This window comes from Cyprinus carpio, chromosome A7, assembly GCF_018340385.1.
Source record: "Cyprinus carpio isolate SPL01 chromosome A7, ASM1834038v1, whole genome shotgun sequence".
In the NCBI taxonomy this organism is placed as follows: domain Eukaryota; kingdom Metazoa; phylum Chordata; class Actinopteri; order Cypriniformes; family Cyprinidae; genus Cyprinus; species Cyprinus carpio.
This window is the reverse complement of record NC_056578.1, coordinates 977533-993628: the sequence shown is the minus strand read 5'-3', so window position 1 is coordinate 993628 and position 16096 is coordinate 977533. Positions and strand designations below refer to the sequence as shown.

At 35.9% G+C, this 16096-nt stretch overlaps 1 protein-coding gene and 1 pseudogene across 1 annotated transcript in view; one reads left to right on the top strand and one right to left on the bottom strand.

The window, feature by feature from the left end:
- LOC122145497 overlaps positions 1-16096 on the top strand; it is a 643912-nt pseudogene that overhangs the window by 456096 nt on the left and 171720 nt on the right.
- Positions 13003-16096, bottom strand: part of LOC109094672 (NACHT, LRR and PYD domains-containing protein 12-like) — a 29624-nt gene continuing 26530 nt past the window's right edge. Inside the window, exon 5 of the mRNA XM_042759301.1 lies at positions 13003-13051. Coding sequence (XP_042615235.1) covers positions 13012-13051 — 40 coding nt within the window. The 3' untranslated portion in view covers positions 13003-13011. The remainder of the gene's footprint in view (positions 13052-16096) is intronic.

Below are 16096 nucleotides of genomic sequence, written 5' to 3'. Positions count from 1 at the left end.
TGAGTCCACTTGCTTTGGCTATGACATCTACGTACAAGCATGTCAAGTTAACTTTAAATCTAATTTTATAAATATATAAAGCCTAGGCGTGTTCGTTCATGCTTTCTCTTGATCGCGATTTGAACTCTCTGTAGTGAACTGAGCTCTTTGTAGTGGAACGAGTTTTCTGTAGCGGACTGATTTATTGTTTGTTTATATTTATCACATTGTACATAGCGCACATTCTAGTTATTTTACTGGATCTAGTGGCTTTGGCTTTTATGTGAATAAAAATCCAGTAATTTTTCTCTTTCAAATATTGTTTGTCATGTTCTTCCACCTCACTTCACATCCAGCAGCATATTAATATATAAATGTTACGGTACATTCCCTACTTTTAAAGTTCGTAACAGTATATGTATGGAAAAAAGGGCTCCTGCTGAATGGTTTGTCTTAAATGTAATTTATTAAGTTGATTTTAATTTAAGTATTTTGCCTTAATGAGAAAAAAAAAAACAGCTGACAAAATAAATTGCAATAAACTTTTTTTTATTAGAACTTGTTTGTGGCTCCCACAAGAGAATTAGCTGATATATTTGATTTTTTTTTTTTTTAAATGTACACAAATACAAATTTATATTATTTCCCCCTTCACATGCATTTAAGGGTTAGTTCACTTAAAAAATGTTAATTCTGTTGTTGATTACTCACCCTCTTGTTGTTCCAAACCCAAGACTTTTGTTCATCTTTTAGAACACAAATGAATGTTTTTGGCTGAAGTCTGAATATTTCTGTCCACTCATTGGCCTTAACACTACCACTCTGATGTTTCAAGAAAGACTGCAAAATATCCATATTCAAAATATCCAAAATTTCATATCCCCTTGAGTAGTTTGCTCCAAGTTCCTTATATGGATTAGTTTTTTATCTCTTTATTAACTTTTTTGAAGCGTTAAAAGTGGTAGTTGTGTAGCTGTCAATGGAGGGAAAGAAAATCTCTCGAATTTCAATAAAAAACACATTCGGCTTGTGTTCGAAAGAATGAACTAAATTTACAGTTTAGCTTTATGAAGTTGAGTAATCGGTAACAGAAAATTTACATCTTTGGATGAACACCCCTTTAAAAAATTTTACAAGAATAGCATAATTAAAGAGAGAATGCTTTGATATACAGTACCTCTGTCAAGAAAAAAACTTGCCCATATCTTAACAGTTTGCGTAGTGTTTTGAAAGACTGCGTAATCTACCATATGAACAACAGAATGTTATGGTATTGGTGCAGCACTGACAATTGGGTAACACACAGTGTGGTTTGGCATGTGCTGTAGACGGCAATGGTCAAATTTAAACACTATATTAAACTTCTCCCTTTCTGACACAAGCAGATGGTGTGAGCTTTACTTGATCATCCACTGCATTATCTTTTGGCGCAGACAAGTTTTCTCCTGCTGGAGTCTTCTGGTTGTGTGTCTTCAGAAGAAATAAGAGATGTAATGACAATTACTGTTTAGTTTATTTATACTCTTTTACATTTAGGGAACTACAGTAGCATATTTACACCTGGTTATCAAATAACATAGCACATAAAACATTTTTTAAGTCCATACCTTCAAGTTCAAGTGAAATCTTGAAAAATTTCCATGATTTTGACTCTTTCACTTGTTTAATCAGACAATTGGGCTCATCTCTGGGGGCCAGGTGGGATAAAATGTAATGGGAGTCAACCTTAACACCAAAAGAAAAAGCATAAAATGTATTTGCATTTTGTAATTTGCGACAATACAAAAAAAAAAAAAAAAAAACCTAAAAGCGCTCAAAACAGGGGAATTTCTACATACTTTGTCATCATATCCTATGACAAAGAATCATATTTACTCCTGTTGGCTTTTTCTGCATGACTTTTGATTAGATCGTATCTCTCAGGCCCCACACGCAGTTGTTGCAGCATTGGGATGGATTTTTTGTATTAATATGTAGAGCAAGGCTCTGGCAAAACAAAGAATAAGACAAAATAAAACATTAAAATGCTTCAGAGTTTAAAAACAGAACTTCAAACAACACAAATTATACAATTCATTTACATAATTTAAAATGAATTCCTTTTTTGTTTAAGAACAATTTATAATGTATGAGTCTGTATATATAGAAAGACCTGAGAAAGACTCTATTCCCATCAAATGGAATTATAATTGCGAGTGTGATATGCAAGTAATAAGGTACGAGAAGGATGTGCTGTATCGTGAATAAGGCGTTGTTAAGTGCCTGCAAACCCCCTTCAGCTGTGACTTATTCCTGATACAGCGCGGCCTCTGGTACTGCTAACAACACACAGAAAACGGTTTCCACACAATACAAATATTAAAGCAGAAAATGTTGTATGCAACTATCATGAAGTAAATCACTTAAAACCTTCCTTCCGCTGGAAAAAATAGTTCCTGATGCCGGCCGCAACAGAAGTTACATACATTATTTCACCAATAGATGGCAGCAAAGATTGTCTTATTGAGTGAGTCAGTCAGTAGAAGAAGACTTTTTATATTGAAAGGACTCAAACGATGTGATCACAGAAGGAAGGCCTTGTGACAGATTTTGGTTGGACTTATTTTTGCAGGGGTAGGCCCACAAAGGAAAACTTCCATGACTGTTAAATGGACAAAGATATCACAGTGGACTGTGATTTTTTTTTTTTTTTTACAAATTATGAACCTATTAGGACTGACCTGAAGAGGGGGGGGGAAAATGCTATGTCTAATGTAAATGCAGGTTACTCGATTCTCTCCACAATTACTCTGCTTCAATGGAACAATATCAATGAGATCAAACATGTTTTTAGGTTGGCTATGTGTGGTTGCTAGAGGGGTGTGTGTGACAAGTTATGGGGGGGGAAATGGAATCGTTAGGAGACGCAGGATAGCAGTGTCTTGATAGTCATTGAAATTCAAGGAATCAGACAGATACAGAGAACGGTTTCGGACTGTCAGAAAGGATTATTGGTGCTCCCTGCCCAGCCTTCAAGGAAAACTGGTATACATCCAGAGAGTGAGGGAAAAAAAAAAAAAAAAAAGGGAAAAGGGCTTCAGGAAAAATTCACTCCTGGATCCCTACACATCAAGTTACCCCACATCTTTGAACTTTTGCCATCTGTCTTGGCGCTTCAGAGCCGCATAAATACCAGGACAGCCAGGCACAAAAAGAACAGTTCTTTACCCCAGGCAATCTACCTCATGAACAGTTAAATGTTCCCCCACTTATACAATAAAAATGTGCAATATCCTTATATATTATTTATTTACCCCTTCAGTCCTAGTACATCTCTGCATCTTACTTCGATGAATTTACCATTATCATTTGATAACACATTTGTTTGCTCACTTATTTAGCTGCACAAGGGTTTTTATTTTTTATTTTTTTGACTGTGTGTTGTTGTCTTTGTGACACTGGTAAGCTTATGTCACTAAAACAAATTCCTTGTATGCGCCAAGCATGCCCAGCAATAAAAATGCTTTGTGATTCTGATTCTTCTAAAACAGCTATTGAACAATCAGAATCTAAAAACTAGAACTGACCGTTTTATAATGCTCGAATGTTCATCTGCTTTAAAATGTACCATATATTACAACTCAGCAGGCATTGTAATTCTGTTAAGTGTCGATTGCACTTATGTAAATGAACCATAACCTTTTTTCTCTGAAAGTGCTGGAGTCAGACATACCTCAATATGCTTTCCTTGTGGTCAGTGTTGATCGGTCCAGTGTAGCCACACATCCAGGATTTCTTTGTGATAGTTGGACAGGGTCAGATGCATCTTCAATCTACAAGTAAAAAATTTTTTACCTTTAATAAATATTAAACGGCATGATTCACTGCTGATTTTTAAAGCAAAACCAATTTGTCAGTGGCTTTATAACATGATGGCACCGGCAAACTAATTTTTCCTCTTATGGATGATAGAGAACTTGTATCTAATGAAATGAAGTATCAACCAGACCTACCATTTTGATTAGTGGTGTTGATATCTCTGTGTCATGTACCCCAATCCACTTTTGATGTTACCGGTAACAAGGTATTAAGTAACACCACTCTTGCATAATACCATTGGTGGCCAGTGCTCCTTCCGCGTACTCACAGCAAATATTTCACAGCTCAGAAATATATGCACAACATATATGGGCAGCAGTTCTTGGCACTAATATGAGTTGTATACTTGTATAAATGTCTAGTATATGCAGAAGAACTATTATCTTACTTCAAATGAAAAAGAAAAAATGCATTTACTTGGTTGAAATTCGAGCTTTCTTTCAACTACAGGATTTAAAAAAAAATAATGTTTCATCTGACTTGTTATATTATAAAGGCCAGTTTAGTTTAAAACATCAGTTTTTATTATGTGGACTAAAAAGCAACAGAAACATAAAAAATCACTGTCCATACATAGAAGACCGTAAAGGTTGGAATACCTCTGGCGCTAACAACAATGAAAAAATGGGGTTAGAAGGAATTGTGAATATAAAGTTAACCCAAATCAATGGCAAGACACATACTTGAACAGCTCATTGTCCAGATCGTGAGGTGCCCGGTGTTTTCCCTTTCTTCGCATCACCTTCAAAGAGGCGTTTTCAATGCCAGCAACCATTGCCTAAATCCATAAAAAAAAAGATTAAATATCATTAGGCTACAGGCTGGTTAGGGGCATTGAAAAAAACAGTTCAACTGTGATATTTCAGATACAGACTGTATTTTTAGAATAATGAAATCTAGGAATATATATATTTTTTTATTTTACATGTCAACTAAATGTATGATTAAAAACAAACTACCCACTGGACAGAAATTCTTTCCTCAGTGCCCCTGTGTCAACTCTGGCTCTCCAGGAAGATGGTTTTTTTCAAGGGATTGACTGGGCTTCCCATTTTTAGCGTTCCACAACTTCAGACCTCTCTCAACCTATGTTGTTGTCTCGTGACCCACACACAGATTTCAAAAGGTCTTTGTGGTATTTATCTGTCACTGCTGCATGACAGATACATCCTCCTCTTTCCGAATTAAATATATATATCAACTGCAATTTACTTTAAGAAACAATGATAATTTACAAACAATGAACAGAGATGAGACGACCAAACACCTCACGTTTTCCCTATTTAAATAGTTACCGAGGTAGTTACCACGACCAAGTATGAGTGACACAAAATATAACATGGTAGCTTTCTAGTAGTTAAAAGAATAACTATAATGTGGCCAGAATAGCACGCGGGACTCAGAACATGAGATCATTTTTTTGATAAAAAGTCTTATTGTGTTAGAGTAAAGGTCTTGGGTATACTGCTAGCTCAAGTGGTAGAGAGCAATTGCGGTTTAAACAAGCGCAAAGGTTGGGGGTTCGATTCCCGGGGAATACATGATAGGTAAAAATGATAGCCTGGAATGCACTGTAAGTGGCTTTGGATAAAAGCATATGATAAATGCAAAAATTTAATTTAAATTTAATTTAATTTAAATTTTTTTAATTTAATTTAATTTTAAAAAAGTCCCGTTGGTTCTCAATGACAGAAGTGAGAGGGGGAGAGGATTTTTTCAAAGCGTGACTTTTTTACTGCGCCAAGTCGAAGTGCTCTCCGAGTCCCAAGTGCTGTTCAGCCATACACTATCGTGATCCTTTTTACCCGTAGAGAAAGCAGCCATGTTATATTTTTGTGTCACCATACTTGTGTCGTGTAAATACTAGGGGAAACTATTTAAATAGGGAAAGCGTGGAGGTGTTTGGTAAGCTTCTAACTTTCCTCTCTGTTTTGGATTCCTAATGAATGAACTGGAACAAAGATAAGTGTCGCTTGCGCGCCGAAGCGGTTGAGTACACGCACTGCGACGAAGAGGTATGTATCAACTTCGTATTAGTTAAGGGGAATAACATAGTTTAATATGAAAAAAACGGTGCAGTCTCCCCTTAAGCGTTTATTGCAAGGTCACTAGTACTATTACCTTTCTCCACAACAACTGGCATGCAAATTCTAAGTCAGAAACTGCTGAAAGAGGACATAAGCATATTGGGCACCGGGTCTCAAATTCCTAAAAAGTTAAAGGACATAAATGTTTGCAGGGGCAATTTTTTGTTTTTTTTTAGAAGTAATTTGATTCATTTACCGTGGCGACGTTTACATCAAACCAAAATAATCCATTAGTAATCCTGATTGAATTAGATTTTTCGTTGTTTCATCAGTCTCATATTTCCTTCTCATCCACAGAACTGGCGCTTTATTTTGGGGCGTTTTTAATGTTTGATAAATATAAAAGCTTAGCACGCCACAAACAGTTCATGTGCTCATAGGTCTCCTAATCAGAACCCGAAATAGATCAAATATGCGTCTGCTCTTTAAAACAAAGAAAAAGAAGCAATATAGGAGAATTGTATGCGCAAACAGCAGGAAAACACTAAATATTCATGGCAGTGGATTGCGGCATTTTAAATAATCAAAATTTGAAGCTTGTGGCATATTAACACACATCAACCTGATCACTTTTATGTAGCCGCTCATGTAAACTACGTTCGGATTCAATCAATCAGAATGACTTTGTTCCGGATTGAAACAAAAGTCCTGTAAACATAGCCAATGTTAAATTTAGCTTTTGCTTGTGTACCTCCTGAAGGTGGTGTATAACATTAGATGATGTTGCCTCCCTCTATAAACACCAAATCTTCTTCCTGCAAAGAGAAAAGAAAAAAGGCAATTTCTATTGTCAGTGGACAGTTCTTAAAGATGATAGTAACCCTAAAAGCCTACACAACATAGTTTTTACCTCAATTTCAGAGTGCTTCTCGAGTTTTGCATGCCGTCACACTGGTCAACATGCAAAGCCAGTGTCTGAAGTGGCATCAGAGTCTTGCATTTTTTACAAGATGCCTTTGGTATTCCGGGCAAATCCAGGTGCATCTGCGGCAGTGGTGTCATATCAAGTTCATCCTGCAACGGCATCGACGTACAGCAAGTTCTTCCCCACCTCACTAGAAGCACTTTTGATCACTGATCCTGTATAAAATCTCTGCCTCCAATGGTATTACAGATATTTATTTCTCCTTCCATTCCCCACCCTTATATAAGCAAGTAAATACAAACAACTGATAGAGAATAACTTACAGTATAATGCATTGTTTTCTTGTACTGAAATGGACTATTCATATTAATGAATTCTTAACACCAAATGTTGATTAAAAAGTTGTGAAAAAGCACACCTGCAGCTTTGAAAGAAGCCACCTGTCTTCCAAATGACTCATTTTTACTTGAGTATGCTTCCCTTGCAGCAAACTTGATAACTACATTAACGTTAAAGAAAAACCCTTTAAAACACAGACACAACAAATAATGCTATTAGAATATGTATTTGCTTAAGGAATCGGACTCCTCACCTCGGGCATGTGTTGTATCTGATGTTATGACAGGGTCCTCTTCCTAGCCCTGCTTCTTGCATGAGCTCCAGCTCTTCGGATATAGATGGGGTTTTAGGTATCGAGATTTAGAGCCCGCCAAAATGACACAGAACAATCAACAATTTAAGAGCATTCTGCTAGCGTACTGTTGGCCATGTGACATCTGGCATGATGTCTTTTATATTTTGCAGCATTTTGAAAAAATCCAGCGAAATGATCTGCAAATGGTAGAACAGTATTTTAAACTATTAATGTGGTAGTTAGTATTCGTGTGTATTTAGAGTCAGCACGAAAACACTAGTTAGCTGCTGCTCCTATGCCAACTTATATCGCTATAAAAACGGAATGTTTGAACTATTCTTTGATAACACCTGATTGGCTTTTAAAGCTAGCTTGCCTATCTACCTAGACCATTTCAGACTTCCAACAGTAGGTCCTCATGACTGCTGGATCTGGCTCTAGAGTCGACCCTGCCTTGCATTTCCTCGGGGGATTACTCTGGCCACCACGAGAAATTAATGTTGTGCTGCTTCAGTTACAGCACGTTGGTCATTACTGGGAAAAAAGGTTTAGGCTGCACAACACTAATATTCTAATACTGAGCAAAACCCAAACTGTCTCTTGAGGTAATTTGTGAGAAATAAGCTAACATAACTAACCATTGTGGTTGAGATCTGCCCTGTTTCGGTTTTCAATTCTGCCATTTAGTAAAAACAAAACAAACTCCAAATTCAATGTATGATAAAAACATACAATAAACTATATGCAATACACTTGAAAAAAAAAAAAAAAAAAAACAATCCATGTTGGAATAGATCAATTATACCCACACACACAGCACACAACACACACACTCTAAGCAGTGACGTTAGTGCACGTGATTGGCAAAACACACGCGAAACTCTAGCCCCAGCCATAAAAAATAATACATAATAAATAAAAAGTCAGTTTGTAAATACAGATTATAGGGATCTCCCAATCACATGACCCTAGCCGCGTAGTCAGACATTTTGACTGAATACCATCCGTCAACAACACTATTGCAATACAACAAAGTATTAGCGGAATTCGATTCTGACTAATATATTGCGATTCAGGATCCCATAATATTCAAGGCATTACAAAAAATGAGGAAAATAGAGCTGCCCCTACACTCACTTCAGACATGTCACATTAAATCTGTGTAACATCTTCAATGCTTTACAGGCTTTAACTGTGTTGCTTCTTTGATGGAATACCTCCAAACACTAACGTTTAGCTGCTATACATTTTTTTAATTTCAATATTTTCAAAACAACCCCCGAAGAAAAAACCACTCACCACAGTGGTAACACAACTAAAAAACTGCCACTGTCAAAAGAACCCTATAACCCCTGCAAAGTAATAGAGGGATCATTTTTATTAATATAGCCTAAATTTGACAATCCTTATACGATACAGTATATAATTGCTTGTAGCTGGCAAAATATCCTCGATACTGAACAGAATCGATTTTTCCCCCTCCGCCGTTCACTTAACCGCTTTACGTCATGTCATCGCACTTACGGTATAATTGTTCCTAATTTGTTGATGATCACGTACTGAAGCGCATTCCAACTGACAGCACGCTCGGCCATGATAGGAATATTTCGCCAGCGGACGTTTTAGCATTTTCTATTCCGCCAACGATGGCTGCACTCCAAATGGCGTGACGTCACGCGGGACGCCTATATTTTTTACCCCAGAACCTAGGCCCAACTCTACGAACGCCGAAAATAAGGTACTTGCTCTCAACGCTTTATGCTGAGACAATCCAATGTTATTTGTAGATATGGCAGCTCAGCTAGCAGCAACTGGACGCCGACCACCACGGCAAGCGTTACTAATGGTAGCGGCTCTGGCTGCTGAGTGTTTGGCTGCCGTTAATAAAAATCTAGTCCACCGGTAACACTAACTACAGACTGGTCACAGCCAGCGTTAAGTATTTAAATGGGACAGCATAAGAAGAGATATCATTCAGTTCACTTGGACACTTGCGTTTATGATTCAATTAGTTACTTACCCAGTAAACGACCTGTTGCTCGCCATTCTCGCTTCCTTACTTCCTCGGTGGCAGCAGCAGCGGCGGGAAACCGTAGTGGCGTAGGCCAATTTGTCACTTCAACGAGGGAGACCTAGAAAAATGCCTTTCATCCTGGGTGTAGAGACCGGCCCACTGAGCTACAGCTTCACTGCAACAAAACTTTTCAATTCGCAAAACTTTTCAACTTGCAAACTTTTCAGCGTGCAAACCTATCACCTCGCAAGCAAAATATTTTGACTCGCCCCAAAAAAAGACACAGAAACAGGAGAGCAAAATGGGTGGCTTTTGGGATTAAAAAGTTCTCGAAGTGGCACAGGAAAAATACAGGTTTTCAAAGATTTTACACTCCTGCAAATAATTCTGTTATCAACTCTTTATTTTTGAGCCTTAAGAATATTTTTTTTTTTGCAATATATATATATATATTTTTTAGTTACAAATAATTAGTTTTTACTCTCAAACACAATATGTTTGTTTTGAATAAAAAAGACACAAAAGAAGAATGTTTTCCTAAGAAAGTGTTGGATTGTGCACCGCTCTCCCTTACACACACACACACACACGGAAGGACCATGAATGCATTTTCTGCACTGAACCCCGCGATGAGTTTAACAACACGACCCGCAGATTACAGTTCACTGGAGTGAGTCTGTTTCACGTTTTTATGGACATTTCATATTTTAACGTCTGTAAACAAAGAATTTCAAACTTAAATATGTACACTAAAATAATTCAGGTATTTTCTTAAATACTTAACGAGCAGGTCAGATGGGTTGTGTGAAAAAATACTATCTTTGCGTTCTATAACGTAGCTATCCTTAAATTGCAAACATATGCCAAAAGTGTTATCAAACAGTGCATGATACATAAAGATATTGTCTCCAAAAGAGGTCGGTTCTGAATCGCCGTTAACGAGTCGTTATATTTCGACTCTTGCTGTTACCGGTGACGTCACTGGGTACACATTGCATTTACCCGCCTTGCCGCGAAATTACGAACAAACAGAGTCTGATCTGCCCCAACACACTTTGCTATTAGTCGCGGTTACATGATGTTTTAGAAGACGCGGTGTTCAAGGATACCACTGAAATACAATTCGAGCTTTTGTTGGTGAATTGTCTATTGTTATCAAGAACTGCTTCTCTAATCGGGCTTTTTATATTCGTGGCTTCTAATATTCTAATTTGGACTAACAAGCTCTATGGAACCACGACCGTAAGTAGTACGATTGATACGTAGGTGTACATTTCTAAGTGGTGCTCAAAATATATTTTTCTTTGTGCCATAGTGCTGTTACCTAGTGCAGCTTAGGTTTGTAGGGGACTCCAATACAATATTGGGACACTTTAAAATACCATCTGACCTGCTCTTTAATTTCTGTCATATCAAACTTTTAATTAAAATTAGGCTTAAAGTAATGTCTTTTTTTTTATCTCAAATATTTTGGTGGGTCATGAAATAGATTATACTTGTCTAGGTGGGTCGTGGAATGGAAAAGTTTGGGAAGCTCTGCTCTACACATCTCCCTCTAGAGACCCCAGACAGATCTACACATACGGTTTAATGCAAGATATAAATGCATTTAACCTGCAAAAACAAATGCATAATGTTTTGATATTTTAATCCTAAAATGTTGAATACTGATATCTGAAATGATAAAAATAGAGAGTGCTTTAAGATGTGAAATTAAAAACGCCAGTATCTAGACAATCATGAATTGTAACATCACTTCCTTTCATGTTTTTACTATACACTTGGTATGGAATTTGTGTTTAAACTTTCTTTTTTTTGTCTTAATTTTTTGGAAAAAAAAAAAAAAAAGTATTACATGTTTATATGAAATGCTTATACAAAATAAATATGTAGTTAACGTTAAAGTATATGTACATTTCTTGCTTTCATACATGGTGATATGAAGAACTTGCCATACTTTAGTGGTAGCCATTTACTGGAAAACACATTTAAATGAAGGGAACACTTTTTTTTTTAAATACCCTTAAAACAAATTTAATTTGGGGTCCTGAAATATCCTGAACACTGCACAGAGGTTAAAAAGAACATTGCTACATAAATAAAATAAAAATTGAACCCCATCCTCTTTTGTTTTATTTTTTCATTACTAAATTATACAGTTACTGTTGCTATGGACTGTGGGATAGCTAACAGGCTACACTGGAAACCATTTTGTTATTAAAAAGGTATTGATAAAACTAAATCCTGTATGTATTTACCTCAAGCTGATTTGGTTCTTCTCCGCAACTTTCTTATGACCTTTAACATCTGGCCCTAATTACCACTTTCCATAATGAATTTTTGAAGTTTGAGAATTGTCCAAACACACACACACAGTTAACAAGAAATTAGATTTTATTAAACCGCTTTGAAAATAATCCATAAAAGTTAATGAATTTGAAAATCAGTATCAGTATTTTATTCAATGATTTTCCTGAAAAAAAAGAGATTAATATTTCAAGAAGGAAGTGTGACCCAGAAATGAAGAGTTAATTAATTTTAATGAATAAAATACCACAAAAACTTGTGTAAATATTGAATAATATCATAAAATCTTCTCCAAATTTTAAATAATAATCAAAAAATATTATTGAACAAAAGTATATTACAGTGATTTTCCTGAAAAAAAAGAGATTAATATTTCAAGCAAGTGTGACCCAGAAATGAAGTTTAATTATTTTTAATGAATAAAATACCATAAAAACTTGTGTAAATATTGAATAATATCATTAAATCTTCTCCAAATTTTAAATAATAATCAAAAAATATTATTGAACAAAAGTATATTACAGTGATTTTCCTGAAAAAAAGAGATTAATATTTCAAGAAGCAAGTGTGACCCACGATTTCACACGATTACACACTAATAATGTGTGTGTGTGTGTGTGTCAGTCAGGTGTGTGTGTGTGTGTGTTTAATGTGACACAGAGACACTGACGTCAGTTGATGTGTGCGAGTGTTTGCATATCATATTTGTTTATTTAAATCGTTCATTAATTTGTGTAAGTGTGTGAGTGTGTGTGTGTCAGAGACGCTGTAGAAGGACAGAATGCCGCTCGACTCGTCCAGAAACACTCCTGCTCTCTTACAGGAGCCTGGAGCAGCAGATATATCAGTGGAGTTTTTATTGTGACGGACAGTGAATCTGCGATCAGAGCAGCTCAGACTCCAGGAGTTTTCATTCCGTCCAAACCTACAGTCATCACTCCATCCTTTCCTCTCGATTCCTTTATAAGCCACTGATATATGAACCTCATATCCTCTCCATTCAGTCTCCCAGTAACAGCGTCCAGTCAGAGTCTCTTCACACAGAACCTGATCCCACACATCAAATCTGTCTGGATGATCAGGATATGACTGTGACTCAGACACACGCGTCACCTTTCTGTTCTCCTCAGACAGAACGAGTCGAGTGCTTGCTGTGTTTGGATCCAGTGTGAGATCACAGGCATCTGAACACAACACACACATTACAACACACACATTTACAACAACTGAACAACAAACACTCAACACTGTGTGACTGTTTGTGGACTTACACTGATGGGATCCTGAACTCTCCTCCATGATCCACACTAGAAACCACACACACACACACACACACACACACACACACACACACACACACACACACACACACACACAAGGCTCAGGTTGAGAGTTTTTCTCTTGTGATTTTTACTCTAATAAACAAGCTTTAGAAACCCAACTAAAGCAAACGCTTCTCTCCACAACAGTGACTTCAAACTTGATTATTTTCAAAAAAACTTCAACATCTAAACCTCGGTTTATTCTCAATGAGAAGTTCTGTTTTTAGAGAAGTAAAGTCAGACTGGATTGTAAGAAGAGAAGATGCTGAGATCTAGAGATCTATCTGCTGCCAGTCGTGGTGTTTTATTTGAACATTATTATTCATTATTATTTTAAAGCCGCTTGATCGCATTAATTCAGTTAGTCTCCCTGTAAATAAATATGCGTTTTCAGCTAATTTTAAACAAAGAGATTTTACTTTAATTTCATGGTTTTGTTTCTTGCTATTGCTGACAGTCATTTTGAACATTTTATCTTCTAACAGTTTAATTTGTTGTATTTACATTTGTATGTAATTAAAAACAAAACAAACAAAAACTATAAATACAGTAATTTTTCTTCATAAAAATGTGAATTACTGTAATTTGTCATTAAAGGGGTCATGAACTGCATTTTTAATTATTTTATAATGTTCTCTGTGGTTCACTTATAATGTTAGTGTGATTTTATATCAAAATCATCATAATTTAGAAGTAATGGTCTATTTTCTATGCTGTTTTCGAGCCTCTGCAGAGCGCTCTGTTTTTATAGGCGGGGCTCATTCAAGACTCAACTCAAGCCCACTGCTGTGATTGGCTGACAGTTTCCTTAATAAAATAACATGGACACTGCTGTGACGTACTCTGAAAACAACACGGGTCATCTGGGTTAAAAACACATACATGCTCAGTGTTTATCACACGGTCTGGAGCAGATGCAGCAGAGGTAAAATGAATTTCCATTTATACAGAGAGAAAGTGCATTATTTTGAGGTCAAAAATAGGATTTTCTACCATTTAAAATACAATAATGTATACATAACTATAAAATATATGATGTAAATGACATAAAAAACAAAATGCCAAATAAATATTATAAAATATAATGAAAGTAGTGGTCCCCTGGAGTTGGTGTTACCGTTTAAAAAAATCTTTTATTTTGGAATAAAAATCACACTGATGACATCACTTGACTTCCTTCTTCCTGTTTCCTGAAGATCTATGAAGAAAGGCCCATGCTAAGTCCACTGTCTCTCTTCAGTTATCAGAAATGTTCTCATTCATCTCATGATTTCATACGAAGCTTTTAGCTGAACTCACTGGTGTGACCTACTTTATTGTAATGGGAATTGTAAAAACTAGAATACGAACGGATTAAACTACTTAATTTAGTGAGTACACCATGACTGACAACATGTGGTTTAATACCCTACAACAGACATTTTGTAAAATGCATTTTTCATGAAAATTGTCACTGGTGTTACTGTCACTGGTGTCATCTTCCTTATGAGTAACACCAGTGAAGTTTTTCACTAATTGCCAAATGACAAATTTAACAATGTAGTCTCATCTACTTAATTATAGGTGAATAATAATGATCGATGGTCTTATGTTTGTCATGTTGTCACTGGTGATTCACTCTCTCTCTCCATTTTTTTTTTTTTTTGTCAGATTAAATCAAATGTGTTATGATAATAATTTTAACAGTGTCTATGTACACTAAGTGCAAATAGCCCACCTTGATGGCAGAGACTATTTACACAAACTCCGCCCACCAACATGTGTTTGGGAAAGTCAACACTGAAAAAAGACGCTTGTTAAACATCAGTTTCAGTGGCGTAGAGCTTTTTGTGCGATCGACCGGACTTCGAACCCATCTTTTGCCAAACTTTTCAAATCTCATATCACACTGGAAAGGCATTTATTTTCAATAAAAATGTATCGGTTAGGGAAAAAGTAGAAAATAAACAGCGCTTGCGTCCGATCTAGATATGTGAGGATTACAAGGAAGGCAATTCAAAGAATATTTTTCACAACTTGCACTTCACAGTGTCTTATAATATTGTAATAGCATCTGCATGGTTCTGTTGATGGAGTAATCCTGTGTTTGCATCTCTCTAGTATTTCCTCTCCTCCTTTTTTGAAAGAATGACAATAGGTTTGAAGTAACAGGAGGCATCACATGAAGTTACACGAGCTACACAAATTTACAAGATATATCAAAGATAAATTAAAAATAAATAAATACAAAAAAAAAAGATCTTTTAAAGATGGCTTACAATAGACTTAATAATGTTAAAAGCTTTTGAAGCCTTTGAGTTCAAAGGATTTGACATATTCTTAAAGGAAGTCAAAAGGGACTTTATATCAGATGAAAACATTCTAAAGTTAGGTTTGCAAATGGATGGCTCTGGCTTTATGAAGGTGAAATTTACCCAGAAGACAAAGCAATAAATCAATATGTTCCAGAGTAATGTCCTTGGAATGAAAATCTGACACAAAAATAATAGATTCTGTTATTTCTATCATTTTGTTACAGCAAGAAAAAATTAACATGGTAACTTCAGACCAAAAAGACTCGGAGAATGGGCAATGATAAAACAGATGTAGAATAGATTCTTTATCAGAATTACAAAATGAACACACTGAGGATATATTCTCAGAAACTGCTCAAAAATAAATTACAAGGGTAGTATCTATGAGCAATTTTGAAATGGAGTTCTTTAATTTTACTTGGGATTAATAGTCTGTGAGAAAAGGTCCATAAGTTTTTTTTTAATTCAGAGTTCGGATAACAAGATCCTGCATTTAGAGGAGCATCCTGGAGTTGAAGAAAGAGCATTTCTAATAAAAAAGTTATTGCATTTTTTATCTAATACATAAACACCATTAAATGCAAGTGTAGAAAATAGTTGTTTACACAGCCATAACATAAATGCGCTTTGAACAAAGAAAGCTAAACTGGACAGGAATACTTTTAGTCACCTTTATTAAAATCTCTTAGTGAGATTGTTGCACCTTTCACAGACACAAAGTCAGGAAAGGAAAGAA